General features: G+C 38.4%; 1 protein-coding gene and 1 long non-coding RNA gene across 7 annotated transcripts in view; both read right to left on the bottom strand.

The window, feature by feature from the left end:
• Positions 1–8772: 8772 nt before the first annotated feature.
• Positions 8773–10685, bottom strand: LOC136242741 (uncharacterized). Of its 3 annotated transcripts, none has more exons than XR_010694637.1 (9): positions 10118–10685; positions 9890–10067; positions 9780–9840; positions 9544–9728; positions 9353–9483; positions 9210–9302; positions 9071–9158; positions 8949–9017; positions 8773–8897 (listed from the first exon to the last, which is right to left on the bottom strand). It is a non-coding gene; the product is annotated as an uncharacterized lncRNA (long non-coding RNA). The 3 variants fall into 3 exon arrangements; XR_010694636.1 differs by having other exon boundaries at positions 9784–9840; XR_010694633.1 differs by having other exon boundaries at positions 9544–9652; positions 9784–9840.
• A 2145-nt stretch (positions 10686–12830) lies between these two features.
• Positions 12831–21821, bottom strand: part of LOC136246495 (uncharacterized) — a 37238-nt gene continuing 28247 nt past the window's right edge. For all 4 annotated transcript variants that reach the window (XM_066037977.1, XM_066037974.1, XM_066037975.1 and 1 more), the window contains 3 exons: positions 20667–20714; positions 20035–20153; positions 12831–13397 (listed from right to left, as the gene is read on the bottom strand). In XM_066037977.1, the coding sequence (XP_065894049.1) occupies positions 12930–13397; positions 20035–20153; positions 20667–20714 (635 nt within the window). In that variant the 3' untranslated portion in view covers positions 12831–12929. The remainder of the gene's footprint in view (positions 13398–20034; positions 20154–20666; positions 20715–21821) is intronic.

Here is a 21821-nt window from a genome sequence, read left to right as displayed (position 1 = left end):
CAGGAATTTGCCCACAGCCCAGCTCTAATATATCAAATACTCACTCTCCAGCAATTAAATCTTACCATTTAGGCTTGTAATACACCTAAAGTATTTAGAATACTCTGAATGTGCTGATTGTGCTTCACATACTGTACTAGTAATATTAATTTTAGTACTTTTCTTATCCCCCACTAGAGCTATTATTAAACCAGGCACATACTCACAAGTACCTGGACTGAAGCTACAATTGTCATGTTCCAGAGTGAATTTCCCCTCCCCCCTCCTTGATCTGCCTCTACAATAAACTGTGAGATTAATTTCCTATTGTGCTCCCTAATTTAGAGGAGTGGAAAGCGAGAGAGAATGTGTACCAATCAAGTCTGCAATTTTTATTGTCCAGGGTAGACAACACAATATTAATACATCACATACAAACTAGACAACACATTAATAGATCACACACAAACTAGACAACACAATATTAATACACACACAAACTAGACAACACAATATTAATACATCACACACAAAATAGACAACACAATATTAATACATCACACACAAACTAGACAACACAATATTGTTAAGTGACAGGATTCAGCATGGCACGAAGGATACACACTAACATCCACAGTAGACAAACTCAGCAGTTTACTCTTATTACAGCCCCCTCCATGCATGCGCACCATACCATAACACTCCCCCCCTACAAAACTACCCCTACACACAACAAAGGTATGCGCACACACATGTGGGTATAAAAATTAAAGTTGCCTAAAAATTACATGATAAAAGACCTAAATACACCAGCAAGGTATGGAAAAGGTTAACAACTAAGTGAAATGCACAAGTCAATCAGTCACCGGTATTTGTGATGCTTATGTCAGGGTGGTGACCATGGATAAGACCTCCTTCGAGAGTATCTGTGATTTCATCCTCCTCTGTCATAACAATTCCGATCATGAATACGGTAGTCATATCGATCATAACCACATATGCTATTCTTGTCCTTGTGTCCTCTAGACCATTCCACAACTATCCTAGTACCCATGATCTCTCTGCCATTCTCCAGACGTATTGCATCCTCAGCATCTCTTCTGTTTTCAAATTCAACAAAACCATAAGCTAGTCGTATTCCTTGTTTCACTTCACAACGTGTCAGTTTTCCATAGGGAAAGAAAATGTCTTCCAAGTCCCTACTGCAAATGTGTTTGGGTAACCGCCCTACGAAAAGTTGGTTGTCCACCATTTTCTTTCCTGGCAAACATCTAACGTGCCCGATCTGCTCTCTAATGAGATCCTGCTGTGAATTACTGTTACTGACCCTATACACCTTCGTTGGGACTTGCTCTGCTGCAATAGTTGGCGACACTGAGTTTTGTGGCACATTGGAAATACATGCCACTTGATCTCCAGCTAAGTCATTACCAAGTATGAGACTCACACCCTGGACTGGTAAGGAAGGTCTCACTCTGACAACTACAGCTCCAGTCACTAGACCACACTTCAAGTGAACCTTATGAAGTGGTACACGAAAAGTTCCTAACTCTGCTCCTTGTAGTAACACAGTCATTCCCGTGTCCGAATGGGAACTGAAGGGAAGGGCACTCTCCAATATCAGAGACTGCCTCGCACCAGTATCTCTGAGAATGGTGATCGGAGATTCCACTTGTGATCCAACAAGAGAGACACTACCACATGAAATAAATGGAGTGTATTCATCTGACAACTTACTTGTCTTCTTATGGTCTGTCTGAAAACTTGGGGAAACAATGAGATCAGGCTTTTCAGACCTCTTGTTCTTTCTTGGTAAGGTTTGACACTCTGACATTATGTGACCCTTCTTCCTGCAATAAAAGCATGTTGGTCCAGCAGGTAGGTGGTTGCTACTGTAGTTCCCTGATGGGCCTCCACCCGTAAAGTTACTGGTGATAAGAGCACCCGGCTGACCACCTTTAGCTAATTCAAGTGTTATATCTGTTGAGTTACCATCACAGGGATGGGGTTCTCCAAAGGAAGTGGTATGTGTCAAGGAGTAGTCCTCAGCATAAACTGCTGCTTCATGTAAATTGTCTACCTTCTGTTCATCCAGATAGGTCCGAATATCACTAGGAAGGCAGTTTTTGAACTCCTCCATCATCAACAGTTGTCTGAGCTGGTTAAAGTCTCCATCAACTCCTTTAGAGGTACACCAGCGGTCAAACAAAGTTTCCTTTGCCTGTGCAAACTCCACAAAAGTCTGAGTATCTGTCTTCTGGGTGGCTCGGAACCTCTGTCGGTAGGCCTCAGGAACAAGCTCATAGGCCTTGAGAATAGAGCGTTTCACTGTGTCATAGTCAGAACTCTGTTCTATCGATAGGGCTGAATAGGTTTCACGGGCTTTACCTAACAGAGAGCTCTGAAGGAGTAGTGTCCAAACTTGTTTAGGCCATGACAGACTTGACGCAACTTTCTCAAAGTGCAAGAAATACTTATCCATCTCTGTCTCCTGGAAGGGTGGAACAAACCGTACTTGCTTAGTCACATCAAATTCAGCCTGTCGACTGGTACGAGGTACAAGTGGAGCTGTAAAAGCAGCTGCAATTTCGAGTTCCTTAAGTTTCAACTGCAGAGCAAGCTCCTGCTCTCGTAATTCCATCTCTTTCATCTTCAACTGGGCTTCACGCTCCTTCTCCTTGTCTTGCAGTTCTAGCCTCTTCAGTTCGATAGTATCAGTGGTTGATGGTATTTCATCTTCAGACACGATCTCTTCCTCAACTAAATACTCTATGATCAATATTCGAATTTCACCCTTTTTCATAGCTTGAGTGGCTTCCAACTTGTAGTGTTGAGCAAGGGAGAGCAGCTCCACCTACTTTAAAGGATTTAAGGACAATAGACTGGGCGATTTTACAAAAGAGTCTACTGAGAACGACATAATTATCCACTCCACAACAACGTAATAGGAACGATGAGAGTAACGACGATGAGAATGATTTGTCTGACTACAAATTTGTAATTCCAAATAATGCACACTGGCGCCGATAACAACAAATCCTGCCTAGTCGAGACACATGAACAACAACACCAACTGTACAACTATTCACACTTGTTGAGGTACCACTCGCCCGGTACTAAGGATTAAAAACTTGTGGTTAGAATCGAACAGGGTGAACACGAGGGAGCAGTGAAAGTAGAAAACAAATGTCTCCGCGACCAAAATCTTTAAACAACTTGTCTTCTGGTGCTCCCGGACAAGCCCCCAATTTGTTACGTGACAGGGTTCGGCGTGGCACGAAGGATACACACTAACATCCACAGTAGACAAACTTAGCGGTTTACTCTTATTACAGCCCCCTCCACGCATGCGCACCATACCATAACAATATATGTACCACTCTGCGTGGGCAGTTCAAAGGCACCGCCAGTGCCATAATTTGTATATTGCACTGCTACAGACTGCAGCGAGTGCATTATAACTTATAACGCACTGGTTGCAGTTTTGTAGACCACAACGAGTGCATTATAAGTTATAATGCACCGACCGCAATGCAATATACAGATATTGCACTGGCTGCGGTTTTGTGCAGCATAGCACAAGTGCCGGTGGCAAAGACCACTACGACACCTCACCTAATAGGTGGAAAGACACTTCACAGATCACTCGAATTCTTTTATAACCTGACATGTAAAGGTCGATTGTGGGCCATAACATCACCAATACGTATAATGTTTTCAAGCATGCAGCCAATGGCGATTGAAAAAGCCAACGCGGGTGGCCACAACTCTAGTCTACATATATAAACGTACTTAAACACCTTACTAGTCTGGTGCCATCTTAGCCCAGATTAAACTGTAGTCCACTTCGACAATGACTCAATAAAACAAATATATTCTAAATAATACTAACCTTTATGTTCGACTGTGGGAACCAGTTTTGTCATGCCACCAGATTCGAGTTTATCCAGTGTAAATAGTAAGAATTAGACTAGTATCGTTTAGTAGTTAGGTTTTGTTTACTTAAACCGTCTATTTAGCTGCTTTTTTTCGCTCGAGAGAATCACTATGGTGATTAGTCTGGTGCTTAGTCTATATAGCACGCTGGTATGCTGAGCACTACGTGATGAGAGTCGAACAGCAAATGCAGGTTAGTGATATAATTTATCCCATAGCGTACTAGCTTTCAATATCTCAGGTGGCTGCAGTACTGCAGGAGGAACGTCATCGCAACATTTGGCTTGGTTACCCACAATCGATGTTAGAAACCTGGCCTTTATAAGTGTTACAGCTGTCTTGTGAGACTCTCCCCACCTATTAGGTGAGTGGTACATAACAGTTATACAACGTGCACTCGTGCTCTGCCTGTATAAACGCACTTGCCTTCGGGCCTAACGGCCCTCAGGCTCGTGCGTTTATATCAGGCAGAGCACTCGTGGCCGTTGTATAACTATATATAATACATCACACACAAACTAGGCACTCAGTTAAGACCATCATTTTGGTTAATAGGAAATTAATCTATCTAATTGTGCGACCTTTAACACAAACTACAATTGTAAAGTTTAACATATATACCAGGGGCGGATCCAGGAGCTGGAAAGGGGAGGGGCACAAACAGGTTAAGTTGTAGGTGGTTGTAGGTGGTTTGGGAGAACCAGATTCTCTTGTTAGTTGCTGCATTTTTGAAGCAGCAAATAACCACCTCTTAGCAGTGTCACACTGTTGGTTTTTGCCATTTGGCCTTTGCAGATGGTTGTGAAGTCTTAAAAGTTGCTTAAAGGCCCTGAATTTCTTTTTAAATAGCAACACGTTAATTATTTTTAGAGGCGCTTAGTACGCACGAAGGTACTGGGTGACAATTTCGCAGCTAGTTTCACTTTGGTTCGCTTAGGTTTGGTGAATTTGTAATAAATGCTAGTAAAATGTGCATATCTTCATGAGTTTTATAAACTGATCTTGGCCTGACAAAGTTTGGTGTTTCAATCAGACATATGGCTGCATGGCTCCTCCACAAAGTGGGGGGGGGGGGGGGGGGGGGGGGCATTTGCCCCAAATGCCCCATCCCGGATCCGCCATTGTATACAGCCTGGCCTTACTGGCTGCATTTAACATAAGTGGATACAGTAAGACAAACATACACACATATATTGGAAAAGAATTTCACAATGTACAGTATATGCCAGCTGATTACAGTTGAATTTTATATTTATATTAGTAGACTAAAATACTCTTTCCATGCTAGCACTAGCTATAATAACAATAATCTTTGCCTGCAATAATGACATTCCCGATACCCATAGACTTGGCAGCTACAGACTGTGCGTAGGTGGAATTATCAAATTCAAAAAAAATAGGAATTGTCAAGTTTGTGTTAACATTCTGCAGTTAGTGTTAAATCATCCACACAGGATTTGATATAATGATTTTATTATAATGGAAAAAACAAGAAGTTTTAACACATGCATTTCAAGGTATTCAGGTGTGTAGCCAGGATTTATTGAAGGGGGTTCCAGCAGCAACATTAGGTTACCAGAAGTAGGGGTCTGGGGGCACCGCTAAAAGACGTACAATTTTTACCAAACCAAAACTCAGCAGATTGCTATATTTTCTGCAAAAAAATAGTACATTAATTATAATGCATATACATAAGTGCCTCTGGTACTATATAAAGCTACCTAGTGGAAACATACAGCATAACACAGAGAGACCCATAATCTATAGCCATCAATAATATTGATGTGACAAAAAAAATAGGATGCTGGCGGAGATGAGAAACTAACTATTAAGTTCAGCTTAATATGACATAACTGTATTGATACATCTGTAGCCAACTACCATTGACCACTGTAAGGAGGATACTGATTCAAAAGATTCAAAACTTACTTTACTTCTTGTTTTTCCATCTACCTACTGCAATAACATTTTACTACTGTTAGCTACAGTACCACTCATTCAACACATGTGCATTTATAATCTGACTTGAGTGTGCAATGTATATAACAAACAATTCTTGGGTCCGAATTCTGAAAACCTATACAAACATTTTGAAGGCATCAACCTATTATGCTGGAATAATTATTGAGCATGATAGAAGCATCAAGCGTACTGCTAGCATATAATACATAGAATAATTATGTCATGTTGTGGCCATAAAAATGCTTGTTAAAGGAAAAAAGTCGAACATTCTCTTATACATGTACAGCAGATAGGAGACTCAGGACATAATACAATTATATGCATCTTTACAGCTTATACATGGATAACAATAATCTTTGCTTTTAGTCACAAATTGAAAGTTATCATTTTCTCATCAGAAAGTGTGTGCAAAATTAAACTTGTCTAGCACAACATGGGCAGTCGCCACTTAGACTTATATAACATTGGACACAGACCAACAACATAGTTGTAATTCTGGACACAATGGATTGAATATTTGAGCACAATAGCTGAATGTAAGACCACATAAACTTAATTATTAGTTTCTCATCCCCACCCGCATGACCATTTTTCTGACCTCATCAAGGATTTTTTACACCACCAGTGGCTGAGTGTAGCTATCCAGCACCTTCTAAAGTTGGTACCTTGTTAGAGCAGTCTAAGAAAATTGCATTCTGAGTCATTTTAACTAGCTAATTCAGCTACCTAGTCAGTAAATAATAAAATAAAAATCTGCCCTCCCGCACTGCTATTTTGAGTACAGGAAGATGAGAAACTATTATTAAGTTTATGTGGCCTAATAGGTAAATTTAAAGCATAACAATATGCTGGTGCAGAAAAGTATATGTACAGCTACTGGTAGGCTTCCTATATAGATGAATACAATCACCTCTATTATCCAGCGATGTTTTCTTCACCCTCTAGTGATAATTTCTGATGGCTGTTGTGACTGGAATCCAGCTAAACACATTATGCATGTGACAAAAATTTGAGGTCTACCTTATATAAATACATTAAGGCCACCCATCATGACCCAATTAAGTGGGTAGTTTCAATGCAGCACTTTGCATCCAGCCAACAAAAGATGACATGTAAAAATGTATGGCTGGGAAAGATTAAGGGTTAACAGCTGTAACTAGGGCACATGCAGGAATAATGGCCAGTCTGAAATATGAAATTAAATCTTGTGAAAATGTATTATATCACTAGTAATTATGCCGGAATAATTTTCAGCATAATGCTAAAAATCATTATTCTAGCATTATGCCAGCATTTTGAAAGAATTATTGAAGACTTCATGACAATACGCTACGATCAATATACTCTAATAGAACAGTCACCGGATCGAGATACTCTAATAGAACATTCACCTACATACTCTAATAAAGCAGTCAACCCTATTTTTGCACACTTTTCCATTAAAACAATCCTGTATCTAGTTTCTTGCAAGAATAACTTATAAATTTTTGAATAAACTGTCAATTTTACATTTCTATTTTGATTTATTGGGAATAATTTTGAGAATAATGCATGAGTTTAGGAGCATAATGCAAACTTTTGCTAGGAAATTCTGAAGAATAATACAAAGAATCATGAGCATAATTACCTCAGCCCTATATATCACACTATTAATTTTGTTGTTTCAACACTAATTTGATCAGAAAGCCGCCATTATTGGCAATGACCAGAGTTGTATGAGCCATAGTCTAAATTGGTTATCGCCGAAATCCTTTGAGAAATGAGGCATAATGCTTGAGCATAATAGTAGGTAAAATTTTTGAGAACTGCAGCATATATAGCATAATAGGTAAAACTTTGAGCATAATACCCCTGTAGGTGGGTCCCTAAAAATCTGTTGTGGTGTACAGTAAAAGTCATTTTAATTTATAATTTATAAGTAGATTACTGTAATATTATTTGCTTTGCTTTGGTGAAAAATATCATATTTCATATGATTTACTTGTATGACTGCTCTATTAAAGTAGTTTGATTTAAGTTAAAAAATCATGTAAGAAATTTTCATATGAATTTTGCATATGAAAAATTCGAGAAAAATTATTAATTTTTACAATGAACAAAGCAAATGAACAAAGCAAATCAGTGAAATTGCATATATTTGATCACACCCATGTTCTCAATTGTACAACGTAGAGAATTAGCATAGGTAATAACACACATTTGAGTGCAATATATTGTTAGAGAATAGTTGCACTAAAAAATTGCATGAGGCAAAGCTGAGTGTAATTTTGGCTGTTACAATTATTCCATAATTATACAAAAATATCACACAGTGACCAACACAAAATGACATTTACCTTGACAAAAGTTACCTACCACTGTGTTGTAATGCTATGGGCAGCTATCACTATGGCAACACATTGTGATTCTGTCAGATTAACAGCGCAATTTTTAGAAACTATCAGTGCAATTTGGGATTAATTGCACTCCTACTATATTGGGACTAAATTTATAGCAAAGCAAAGTTCTGAAGCTTTAATGAGGATAAGTTTAATTCAGGAATTGCCAGGAAATGTAAGTCATTGCACTGAGATAGTGTAAAATAATTGCACAGTATAAATACATTTAGGGTTATTTTGTCTTACTCTGAAACTGCTATAATAAACTGGCACTGTGAAAAAAGCTCAGAATAATAAGGTCTATAACAGTCTTATTATGTTAGTATCATGATTGGAATGAAATAGTACAGCATATATTAATAGCTTATTGAATACATTTAAGACAGTCATATATTAGAGATTAAATCACTAGTATAGTGCGGTGTATTATCAGACTAAGCCTATTTCAACCATAAATTGGCTACTATACTACTGTACTTCTTTACTTTCCATAACCTTAATTAAATAACTTCGATAATTATATTTGTAATGAATTTAATTCTGTAAATAGGTTAAAACCACAATAGGCACAGCTAGTAAATCAATGTCTCCTTGGCCATGACAGTATCAAATCAATTTCGTCATTTATCAGTCTTTATCCAACTGCAGCAGGTAAGACAGTAAATACAATTCACAAATTCCATTATAAATTACCTGTATTATCATCACTATGTAGAACTCTGTGACCATCTGTTAGTCGTCTGGTAGAACTGTCCCACAGCTCTAATACAAAGATGGTAAATATAATGTGTATTCTGGACAATCGTTGGACTTACAGTTTGTAACAATAAAAATCTCATAAAACCGAGACCTTGTCTGGAAACCTAGTATTACCATGTAGAACGGCGGCTAGGTCCCACAACTCTATTAAAGATGGTAAATATAAAGCGAATACTGAACAATCATTGTACTTACAGTTTGTAACAATCTTTTAAAACTGAGACCGAGTCTGAGACCGACAATCCATGTACAACTAAGACAAGTCTGATAAGACCAGGTCTCACGACCCTAAATGGAGACAAACGTAAATCATATTCTGGATTATTTGGTGTACTTACAGGTGTTATCAGTGAGTCTAACCAGACATAAAACAGCCACTTCGTATGTGACTTTGTTGGGCTAACGTGTTACATAAGCTCACAAGAAGCATCTGATACACTGATAACCAAGTCCAAGAATCTTGTAATCACTAAGTACAACCAAAACAAGACTAAATATAGTATAATGTGCATACTCTCAGTGAACTTACTTTTGTTAGCAATACGAGCATGGTCAGTGAAATAAGGACAAACAAGACGGAACAGGTTCTTGAAAACACTCAACTTATTTACAGTGCCAGACGAGGTAGCAGCCGTCAGCTGTTGATAAAAAGTAGTGAAAAACATAAAGAAATGAGACCGGTTCCCAGATGAAATGAGACCAGTTTCCACAAACCTAAATGAAGGTAAATATAAATTGTATACTGGACACTCTCAGTGTACTTACTTACAGATGTTAGCAATAAGAAGAATCTCCTAGAACTGAGACCAAGTCTGTAATTCCTACCCTATTGAAAAGAAAATGAATAAAAACGCAATCAGGCTTAATGCACTTACAGCTGTAAGTAATTAGAAGATGACGTTGAATAACTCTGTGAAAAAAGAACAAAACTGTCCACATATGGTCGCTACCAGATTCTTTAAAGGAAGCAGCTGCCATTGAAGGAAACTAACACTGCAGATGTTGTACACTGACAGCCTGTAGAACTAAGAGGTTCGACAAGAAACTGTATCTCTGAAGAGATAATATACAAAATCAAAAGAGCAGACCATGCATACTCTTACCGTTGATGGCTGATGAACTGTGTCCACTCGTCATCCGCCATAAGCTGAGATAACAGTATATAAAACATGTAATACGTACACAGCAACACCAAAGTTGGATCATTTTCTTTATTATTAATTACTAGGCAGGCAGCACAGATGGTTTGCCTAGGATGTAAATCACAGAACACGTTACAATCAATAAGTTAAAGTATGTATGCTACAATGTGTATGTTACAGTTACTAATAATAAACAGTGCATGCATTTGCAGGCCATTGTCATACAATACACAATAAACAACTTAATACGGCTAAACCTATCGTACAAGCTATCATTTTAGTCTAATACAGAGCTGTTTTTAATTGCTTCCATCGAAGGAATTGTCCACTTAGCCGCGCCACTTCACCACTACAGCCAGCAGGGATGTACAGTTGTGGTCCATAACTATCATCGTGGCTCATCGGACGATGGCGCCGATCGCGCACACTCTCTCCGCGAGATACACCGTCCGAGCGACACCACCATATCAATCACATTTACAACCTACGATACAACAATGGCGACAAAGATGGCGACTTAATTGCATCTAATACGCATGCGCACACCATTGACCCTTTCAATTTTAAACAAGCATTACTACGAACTTTTGCAGATGTGCTAACTGTGCAAGAAAATCTGGATTTGTATGACTCTTAGATTGAATAATAAAAATAATAATTTTTCTGGTATTATATGCTTTGCCATATGAAAATGTGTGCGTATGATATTATCACAACAAACTGAAGCTAGTTAGCTAGCTATAGTGATTAACAGAAGTGTAGCTACTTATTGTAAAATCATCATGACTTTGTTTGGTATAGTAAAAAAAATCTTAGGTCACATGAGATGGTGAAGCTAAAAATGAGACAATAATGAGATGGTGAAGCTAAAAAGTTATCACATTTAGTTAAGTAAACAAAGCCATACAAAGAATGTGTATTAAACTAAAGTATAATCTGTTTCCCATAATATAAGATGGGGTTTATACTAAAGTATAAGATAGTTAGTATAATGCTGAGATTATTTGTATAGTTTAAGCCATTAGATATACCATTTTATATTCCTCTTTTTTTACAGTGTGGGCCTGCAAAAACAGGGCGTGTGGGCACAAACTACACTTCATAATGTAACAGGTCATATCTCCACATTGGAGTAAACTATTATTTGCATTCTGTAACTTGTGGTTCAATTTAATTTTCTAAAAAAAATTAATTATGGAGTTATCAGTGGTGAAAGTTTGGAAAAGTAGGCTATTTTTTTGTGCCCACATGCTTTCGCAGACCCAGTCACATATCATACCAAACATAATGAAATTGCTGATGTCTCAAAATTACCTATATACCAACATGGTTACGTAATTATCAAGAAACAATATAATATTTTTTGGAGAACTGCAACTGTTCACAGCAAGTGGTAGTAGAGGGTCAAGCAAGGTCTTCTACATCAGGTGTTCCCTAAGAAACCGTCCTTTCCATATAATTATTTCTGTGCTATACATACATAAATGACCACCCAGACAAAGTATTTAAAATCAAAAGTGAGACTGTATGCAGATGATGTTGTATTGTACACTACAGTCAATTCTTACACTGACTGTTCAGCCTTACTGTACCATGTAATTTAGACTTGCTTCAAAGATGGGCTGAAGATTGGCAGCTGCAATTTATTAACAATGCTATTTCTAAGAATATTGAAAGAGACACACTATGGTCCCTATCCTGGCTACCTATACTATCAGTTAAATGCTTCATACAAGAAGTACCCTATAAGTATCTAGGTGTTACCATCACTTCTCTGCTGACTTGGAGTGACCATACTAACTATACAAGCAATTAGGCACCAGCCTATTATGCTTTTAATTTTGCCTATTATTCTATGCTGCAGTGCTAACTTTATTTGCCTATTATGCTCAACATTTTTTGCCACAGTTCCCATGTTTTGTTACTTTCTAATGGATAATGATAAACTTTGGCTTATGAACAACTGGCTAAATGTAAAAAGTACTCATTGTGCATTAAGAATTTGGCTGCATTGTAAACTATAATAACAGTCATGTTAAATAACTACTTAATGGCATTGACTGCTCTGTTATTGTAAGTCAACCTTTTTCTGTGGCATGCATTTTTGCATACAGTATGACAATTATTCTGCCTATTGTGCTAGCATTATGCTTGATGTTTTTGGGCACCTATTATGTTCAAAATTATGCCAGCATAATAGGCTGGTGCCTACAAGCAATTACAAAGAAGGTAACACTAGTTGGGATTTTACTGATAGAGCCACACATGCCAGTCATCCTGACTTAATCCTAGTCTGGTGTTGAAGAAGATAGACATGCTTTTTTTGAGACTTTTCCTGCCCTTTCATCTATAATATTGTTCATAAAAATTGAAAAGGTTGACAAGTACCAAGACTTGCTCATTGAGATTCAGAGACTCTGGCATGTTAAAGTAGAAATTATCCCAATTGTTATCAGTGCCCTTGGTACTTTGAGCCCAAATTTTGATGACTGGCTGACAAGATTGTGCATTAATCTGAAACACTTTGTGTTTTGCAGAAATCAGTTTTGTTGCAAACTGTTGGACTGTTGTGTCAAACATTGAATATTTGTCTATGAACCTTTGTTAGGTGCTGATAACTGCTGTAGTTAGCTTTGTTCCAGAATTTTCTTTATAATTGTGTTTACTGTGAATATCAATAAATAATAATAAACATTGATGCAGTTTAGTATAACAAGCATTTGCATATGTACAATAAAACACTTTTGTATATTATTGCATAGTGGGGTAAACACTAAACAATCCAAGTGTTAGTACCAATGTCACACTGATCATCATCATCTTCACTATAAATTGTTTTACAAGTATCCTCATTGAAAGCATCTGATCTTGTTTTAAACCATCTATGGTTTTGTTGAGTTGTTTGTCCTGTTGATGATGCAGTGGCTGGTGATGTGGTTATTTTGTCTTGATCTTCAGTAGTACTAGTAAACTGGCTTGGTGGCGGTAATACTATGCTGGGTTCTCTTGGTCTCATCTCTGATAGTAAATCATCTGTTAACTGTTGATCAGCTAGTCTGCCTCCTAACTCAGAAATCTGATCCTCTCCTAAATTATTAGTGTGTTCTTTACTAGAAGAATTGTTAGTGTTTTGTGGGAGTGTTTGTGATGGATCATTAGTAGAAGTGAAAGGATTACCGATCATCGGTGGAGCTGATACTTTTCTTTTCTTGACTAACTTCTTGCGTTGTAAAGCACTACCCTGCAACAGTAAAATACAATGTGCAATTGTCACCAACCATGTATGAGAAGCAATCACTACAAAGTTATAAACAAGCTGATTTGTACTGCTTTTAAAAAACCAGTAGCCCATGATGCAGTTCTAGCTAAGTAGGCAATTAATCAGCCATTACAAAAAAGTTCCCATTTTGCAAACATTTAGTTCCTGGGAATTGGCATTGAAACAGCAGTGACAGAACGACGTGGAATGCCATCTAAGCTGCAGTGATACACTGTGACTGTTACAAATACACTGTACACGTGAGTATTGGTTTTTACTTCATTATATTTGTTACTGTGCAAAAATGTATCGTAGCTATTATCTATTATCAATTAAATTTAAATTTAATTTCTGTTCTTTCCACTTTTAAGGTCTCTTCAATAAAGATGTCTTCATAAGTAAGTCTAAGGAGGTAGTCAGTGATCAAGACACACGATAGTGTGTCGTGCGGCCCAAGAAGCCGGCGCGCCACACCGTGAGTATATTAACAGGAAGAAAGAAAACGCAATTTTCACACCTATGTAGCTCTGTGATCCCTTATCCGATTGGAACCAAATTTTCTGGAGACGTGCCGCCCAGTTAGGGTAGTCTACATTCCAAATTTGAAGAAAATCGCTCCAGCCATTTCCGAGATACGAGCGAACAAAATTTCGTTTTAATTTCTTCGTTTTTTTCTTCTTCTTCTTCTTCTTCTTCATCTTCTTCATTTCGCACACTTCGCAAAATTCGCCATAAAACACGAATGCGTGCTCGGATTTGGCTGAAATTTGGCACACTTAAAGGGCTCATTAAGGCGGATCTCCGTACCAACTTTGGTAGGAATCCGATGAACATTCACGGAGTTATGACCGATTATTTGCGTAAAATAAGGTCGAAGGTCTGTCACGCCTACAGGGTAAACGCCTTGGAGGAATCAGTTGAAAATTGATATGTAGATGGAGCAACCATCGTAGGAGTGCCTTTTTGTGGTTTGAAAGGAATCGGGATAAAGACCATGGAGATATGATACGAAACCCAACCTGTGTCAAAATTACGCGATCAATTTTTATGAATAAAAAAACTATTAGTTTTCGTATCTACCAGGCAAACCGCTTAGAGGAACGAGCTGAAAATCAGTATGTAGCTGGAATAATCATCATAGAAAGTCCTTGCAGTAGTACAGAAGAATCGGATTACAAATCACTGAGTTATGATTCGAAAGGCAACTAGGTGCAGCAAATGCGAGATCGAGATACTCTAATAGAACAGTCACCCTAATAAAGCATTCAGCTGCATTTATAATTTACTCAGCTATATTACATTGTAAGTTATTCTGTAGGGAATTCAGCTACAAACAAGTCACCCTGTAGTCAGATCAGCTAGAAGAAGGTACCTAATAGAGAGTTCAGCTACAAATAAGCCATCATGTAGAGAGTTCAGCTCAAATAAATCACCCTGTAGAGAATTCAGCTACAAAGAAATTGCCCTGTAGAGAGATCAGCTAGAAGAAGTTACCTTGTAGAGAGTTCAGTTACAAAGAAACAATCATGCAAAGAGTTTAGCTACAAACAAATCACCTAGTAAAAAGTGCCGCTATGAACAGATCACACTGTAGAGAGTTCAGTTAGAAACAAGTCATCCTATAGAGAGATCAGCTAGAAGAAGTCGCCTTGTAGAGAGTTCAGTTACAAAGAAACAATCATGCAAAGAGTTTAGCTGCAAACAAATCACCCAGTAGAAAGTTCCGCTATTAACAGATCACACTGTAGAGAGTTCAGTTAGAAACAAGTCATCCTGTAGATAGATCAGCTAGAAGAAGTCACTTTGTAGAGAGTTCAGCTACAAAGAAACCACCATGTAAAAGAGTTCAGCTGCAAACAAATCACCTGTAGAGAATTCAACTACAAACAAATCACCCTGTAGAAAGATCAGCTACAAACAAGTCACCCTGTAGAGAGATCAGCTAGAAACAAGTCATCCTGTAGAGAGTTCAGCTAGAAGAAGTTACATTGTACAGAGTTCAGCTACAAAGAAACTACCATGTAGAGAGTTCAGCTGCAAATAAATCGCCCTGTAGAAAGATCAGCTAGAAGAAGTTACCTTGTAGAGAGTTCAGCTACAAACAAATCACCCTGTAGAGAGTTCAGCTACAAAGAAACCACCATGTAAAAGAGTTCAGCTGCAAACAAATCACCTGTAGAGAATTCAACTACAAACAAATCACCCTGTAGAAAGATCAGCTACAAACAAGTCACCCTGTAGAGAGATCAGCTAGAAACAAGTCATCCTGTAGAGAGTTCAGCTAGAAGAAGTTACATTGTACAGAGTTCAGCTACAAAGAAACTACCATGTAGAGAGTTCAGCTGCAAATAAATCGCCCTGTAGAAAGATCAGCTAGAAGAAGTTACCTTGTAGAGAGTTCAGCTACAAACAAATCACCCTGTAGAGAGTTCAGCTACAAAGAAACTACCATGTAGAGAGTTCAGCTGCAAATAAATCGCCCTGTAGAAAGATCAGCTAGAAGAAGTTACCTTGTAGAGAGTTCAGCTACAAACAAATCACCCTGTAGAGAGTTCAGCTACAAACAAGTCACCATGTAGAGAGTTCAGCTAGAAGAAGTTACATCGTAGAGAGTTCAGCTACAAAGAAACTACCATGTAGAGAGTTCAGCTGCAAACAAATCGCCCTGTAGAGAATTCAGCTACAAACATATCACCCTGTAGAAAGATCAGCTAGAAGAAGTTACCTTGTAGAGAGTTCAGCCACAAACAAATCACCCTGTAGAGAGTTCAGCTACAAACAAGTCACCCTGTAGAGAGATCAGCTAGAAACAAGTCATCCTGTAGAGAGTTCAGCTAGAAGAAGTTACATTGTAGAGAGTTCAGCTACAAAGAAACTACCATGTAGAGAGTTCAGCTGCAAGCAAATCGCCCTGTAGAGAATTCAGCTACAAACAAATCACCCTGTAGAAAGATCAGCTAGAAGAAGTTACCTTGTAGAGAGTTCAGCTACAAACAAATCACCCTGTAGAGAGTTCAGCTACAAAGAAACTACCATATAGAGAGTTCAGCTGCAAACAAATTGCCCTGTAGAGAATTCAGCTACAAACAAATTACCCTGTAGAAAGGTCAGCTAGAAGAAGTTACCTTGTAGAGAGTTCAGCTACAAACAAATCACCCAGTAGAGAGTTCAGCTACAAACAAGTCACCCTGTATAGAGATCAGCTAGAAACAAGTCATCCTGTAGAGAGTTCAGCTAGAAGAAGTTGCATTGTAGAGAGTTCAGCTACAAAGAAGCTACCATGTAGAGAGTTCAGCTGCAAACAAATTGCCCTGTAGAGAATTCAGCTACAAAGAAATCACCCTGTAGAAAGGTCAGCTAGAAGAAGTTACCTTGTAGAGAGTTCAGCTACAAACAAATCACCCTGTATAGAGTTCAGCTACAAACAAGTCACCCTGTATAGAGATAAGCTAGAAACAAGTCATCCTGTAGAGAGTTCAGCTAGAAGAAGTTACCTTGTAGAGAGTTCAGCTACAAACAAATTAACCTTGTAGAGAGTTCAGCTACAAACAAGTCACCCTGTAGAGAGATCAGCTAGAAACAAGTCATCCTGTAGAGAGTTCAGCTAGAAGAAGTTACATTGTAGAGAGTTCAGCTACAAAGAAACTACCATGTAGAGAATACAGCTACAAACAAATCACCCTGTAGAAAGGTCAGCTAGAAGAAGTTACCTTGTAGAGAGTTCAGCTACAAACAAATCACCCTGTAGAGAGTTCAGCTAGAAACAAGTCACCCTGTAGAGAGATCAGCTAGAAACAAGCCACCCGTAGAGAGTTCAGCTAGAAGAAGTTACATTGTAGAGAGTTCAGCTACAAACAAGTCACCATGTAGAGAGTTCAGCTAGAAGAAGTTACCTTGTAGAGAGTTCAGCTACAAACAAATCACCCTGTAGAGAGTTCAGCTACAAACAAGTCACCCTGTAGAGAGATCAGCTAGAAACAAGTCATCCTGTAGAGAGTTCAGCTAGAAGAAGTTACCTTGTAGAGAGTTCAGCTACAAACAAATCACCCTGTAGAGAGTTCAGCTAGAAACAAGTCACCCTGTAGAGAGATCAGCTAGAAACAAGCCACCCGTAGAGAGTTCAGCTAGAAGAAGTTACATTGTAGAGAGTTCGGCTACAAAGAAGCTACCATGTAGAGAGTTCAGCTGCAAACAAATCGCCCTGTAGAGAATTCAGCTACAAACAAATCACCCTGTAGAAAGGTCAGCTAGAAGAAGTTACCTTGTAGAGAGTTCAGCTGCGAACAAATCGCCCTGTAGAGAATTCAGCTACAAACAAATTACCCTGTAAAAAGATCAGCTAGAAGAAGTTACCTTGTAGAGAGTTCAGCTACAAACAAATCACCCTGTAGAGAGTTCAGCTAGAAACAAGTCACCCTGTAGAGAGATCAACTAGAAACAAGCCACCCGTAGAGAGTTCAGCTAGAATAAGTTACATTGTAGAGAGTTCGGCTACAAAGAAACTACCATGTAGAGAGTTCAGCTGCAAACAAATTGCCCTGTAGAGAATTCAGCTACAAACAAATCACCCTGTAGAAAGATCAGCTAGAAGAAGTTACCTTGTAGAGAGTTCAGCTACAAACAAATCACCCTGTAGAGAATTCAGCTACAAACAAGTCACCCTGTAGAGAGATCAGCTAGAAACAAGTCATCCTGTAGAGAGTTCAGCTAGAAGAAGTTACATTGTAGAGAGTTCAGCAGTTTAGCTGCAAACAAATCGCCCTGTAGAAAATTCAGTTACAAACAAATCACCCTGTAGAAAGATCAGCTGGAAGAAGTTACCTTGTAGAGAGTTCAGCTACAAACAAATCACCTTGTAGAGAGTTCAGCTACAAACAAGTCACCCTGTAGAGAGATCAGCTAGAAACAAGCTACCCGTAGAGAGTTTAGCTAGAAGAAGTTACATTGTAGAGAGTTTAGCTGCAAACAAATCGCCCTGTAGAGAATTCAGCTACAAACAAATCACCCTGTAGAAAGATCAGCTAGAAGAAGTTACCTTGTAGAGAGTTCAGCTACAAACAAATCATCCTGTAGAGAGTTCAGCTACAAACAAGTCATCCGGTAGAGGGATCAGCTAGAAGGATCACCTTGCAGAGAGGTCAGCTACAAAGAAATCACCCTGCTTCATCTTTTCTTCTTCCTGTAGTAAAGAAAAAAATGACAGGTTAAAAAGCCCTAAAGCCGGCCATAGGCTGGCTTTGGGGTATACAAATGCAAAAAGAAGTGAAATCTAATCCAAAACAGCCAAGCTGTAAAAAAAGAGTGCGGCCCTGAGAAAGGCTATGGTGAAAAAAGATGTGAAATCCAAGGTGGCGGCCAAGAAATGGCTGTGATGGTAGGTTAATGGTAAAAATTTTAATAACAACAATTCAGTGAATTTGGTGCCGCTTGGTCTTGGCACAAAATTCACTTGAATTGTCGTTATTAAAATTTTTACCATTAACCTACCATCACAGCCATTTCTTGGCCGCCACCTTGGATTTCACATCTTTTTTCACCATAGCCTTTCTCAGGGCCGCACTCTTTTTTTACAGCTTGGCTGTTTTGGATTAGATTGGTTTATCAAGTCAGAAGAGCAGCAGGGATCACTACCTTGGCTAGTCTCTTGCGCAGACCACTTTATTTTCGTTTGTGTGAGGGTGGAGAAAAAGGGTCTAGTGGATCTCTAAAAGACTTTTTGAGCAGCCGGATCTACAACTTTGAGGATCGTTGATTAGTGAATAGCAAAGCAGTCTTAACGAAGCAAGAATGGAAAATACGGTGCATGCACTCTTGGATGCAGACTCATTGCAGAGTTTAAATTAAAGGTTTGTCAAGTAAATGTGAGCTATTTTCCCATTCTCATATCTTTAATGCTCCATTACCACTAATCAATGATCCCCAAAAGATGTAAATCCGGCTGCACAAAAATGCTATTGGAGATTCACTGGTCTCTTTTCCCCCATGCAAAAGTTAAAAAAACAGTCTGGCATGAGGCTATACTACACAAGTTGTAACGACGCATCAAAGTTTAGCAACTTGTGCAACTAGATACTTGATCGCACAAGAAGCAGCTGTGACCACTGTAAGTATTCGGTCTTTCTCCTTATACCATTTTAGCTCGGATTTCGAATATTGGATAGGTTAAACTGATACCCACCATGAGTAAACATTAAGTAGTGCTTTTTTACAATAAAAGGGATGGTCAGGTCTAATAATTGGAATCATACTTATAAATTTCTCCTTACATGCTTCTGCTGTTCCTTCAAACTATTCAAAATCCAACTGAGAGATGGAGGCACCACACGTGTAGTCAGCGAGATGGTTAGTACACGTACAGTGTCAGCGATTGGTTGGCCCACGTTTTATCTATTGTCCTGGACACTTCTCTGGCTAGACTAGCATTCATTTGAATGTGGCTTTCATACAACGTATGAGGCTGTACAGTGTAATGAATTTCATAATTTTCTTTATTTCAGTGCTTCATAGTTTAAGGTACGTACGTAGTTCTACAAGACTGTAACTATTTTATTATTATCAAATAAAACAAAAACATGCAAACTCAATAGCAAAATATACACTATGCAGTATGTTTACAAACCTGTGCTTTTCTTGAATACTCTTCATTCACATCTTTATCTGATATCTTCTCTTCAGTTACTCCACCAAGTCCTCTATCTATTGATTCAAGTACACTCTGACTTCTTCCAGTGGCTGCAACTACAATAAAAATACTATATTACTGCATTTGTATATTCAATAGCAGCAGTACACTGACACCTCTCATCTGTATAATAAGACCACCTCATTATAGTGATCATGTCAAGTAGGTCCTAAACATACACAGCTAAGGTGTACTTCATGATCTCATTGTAAGACCACCTCATTACAGTGATCATGTCATATTGACAAGTAGTAATGAATATTGTATGCATCAATTCCCCTAGTCTGGATCTGAATTGTTTGAATCCCTCCTTTTGCAAGCTCTTGTATTCACTCCTTTGACAGAATTGCCAACAGTGTTTCACAATGAAAATGGAAGCAAAAAATATGTACACTAAGCCAACTTATTGGCCAACAATGGCCAGGGCTTTTGACAATTAGTACAGCAAACTACATGCACTGGAGGTAGCATCTTGTAATACCAGACAACTCTGACCACAAAATCAAGTATGCATAAACTGAATTGTTATAACTACAAACGTACAGTAAACCATATCAAGATTCACTTACATCTTTTCTTTTTCAATTCCTTTTGAGAGACTGGAGGTTCTTTGTCTTCTATAGACAATATATACACAACAATGAACAGTTTCTTGTTTTTTTTTTTTATGTCACTGAAAACTGAACAGGGTATGAACAGACAAGTATATACCCAGAGAACTTAAGGAGCTTTGAGAATTAGATTGTAACAATGATTGTAATGCTTCAGCCTCAAGGATTGTAAAGAATAAGGATCCCTGAGGATTGTAAGATTTTCTGGAGCTTTGAAATTTACAACACTGTACATACAATTCACACATACGTATTACTAAGAATGAGCACACCCTAAAATAAGTTACAATTCTTTAAATTTGAATAGTGTAAAGAGGTAAAAATGTTAGTTTCAGCACTCTGTCTAAGTGGCGGGAGAGTTGGAGTTGTTTACATCATCAGGTGTACAAGTAATTTATGGAAGTTCTTATTATCTATATAAACAAGTACACAAAAAAAATTTGGAATTTTCAACTAGAGTAAAAAGTACTGGAGTAGTGCACGACAGCGTTGAAACTGGTTCACTACTGCTGACCCGGATGAGCAATCCGGGTCAGACCAGGATTTGACCCGGATTAATTAAAGCCGAGGCGTACGATAAGGGCTATGTTTCGGCTAGTCTCAAGCGAGCAAGACTACGTTTTGAGCGTTCGATTTGTGTTGAGTAAATCCAGACATTGGAATTGCAACTTCAGCCTAGTTGTAGGTTGAAGACCAAAAAAAAAAAAAAAAAAGAAAAAAAAAAAAAAAGAGGTCATCACCTACTGACAATAGCTACCCCTCACCATAGATACCCTCAGTTTCATGCTACATACTGCATTTACTAATAAATGGGCGTGGCTGAGCATATGTTTGTAATGTGATAAGTGGGTGTGGCTCACGAAAGAGCTACGCGATAGCGTTTATAAGTTTCCACATCGTCAAATGAACAATTTTGTTTCTCAAGTGATCCAATCCGGATCAGACCCGGATAATTTGTAAACCGGGTCGGACCCGGATGACCTGGTTGACCCGACCCGGTTTCAACGCTGGTGCACGATATTAAATCACAGTAAAACAATAAGACGTGTTATATCCCTGGGTGCTGTACGTCCCAGTTATATTGTATCAATTATCATCTGAAAAGTGAAGCAT

Source organism: Dysidea avara, chromosome 2, assembly GCF_963678975.1.
Source record: "Dysidea avara chromosome 2, odDysAvar1.4, whole genome shotgun sequence".
Taxonomy (NCBI): Eukaryota; Metazoa; Porifera; class Demospongiae; order Dictyoceratida; family Dysideidae; genus Dysidea; species Dysidea avara.
The sequence above is the reverse complement of the archived record's forward strand: the minus strand, read 5'-3'. Positions and strand labels throughout refer to the sequence as shown.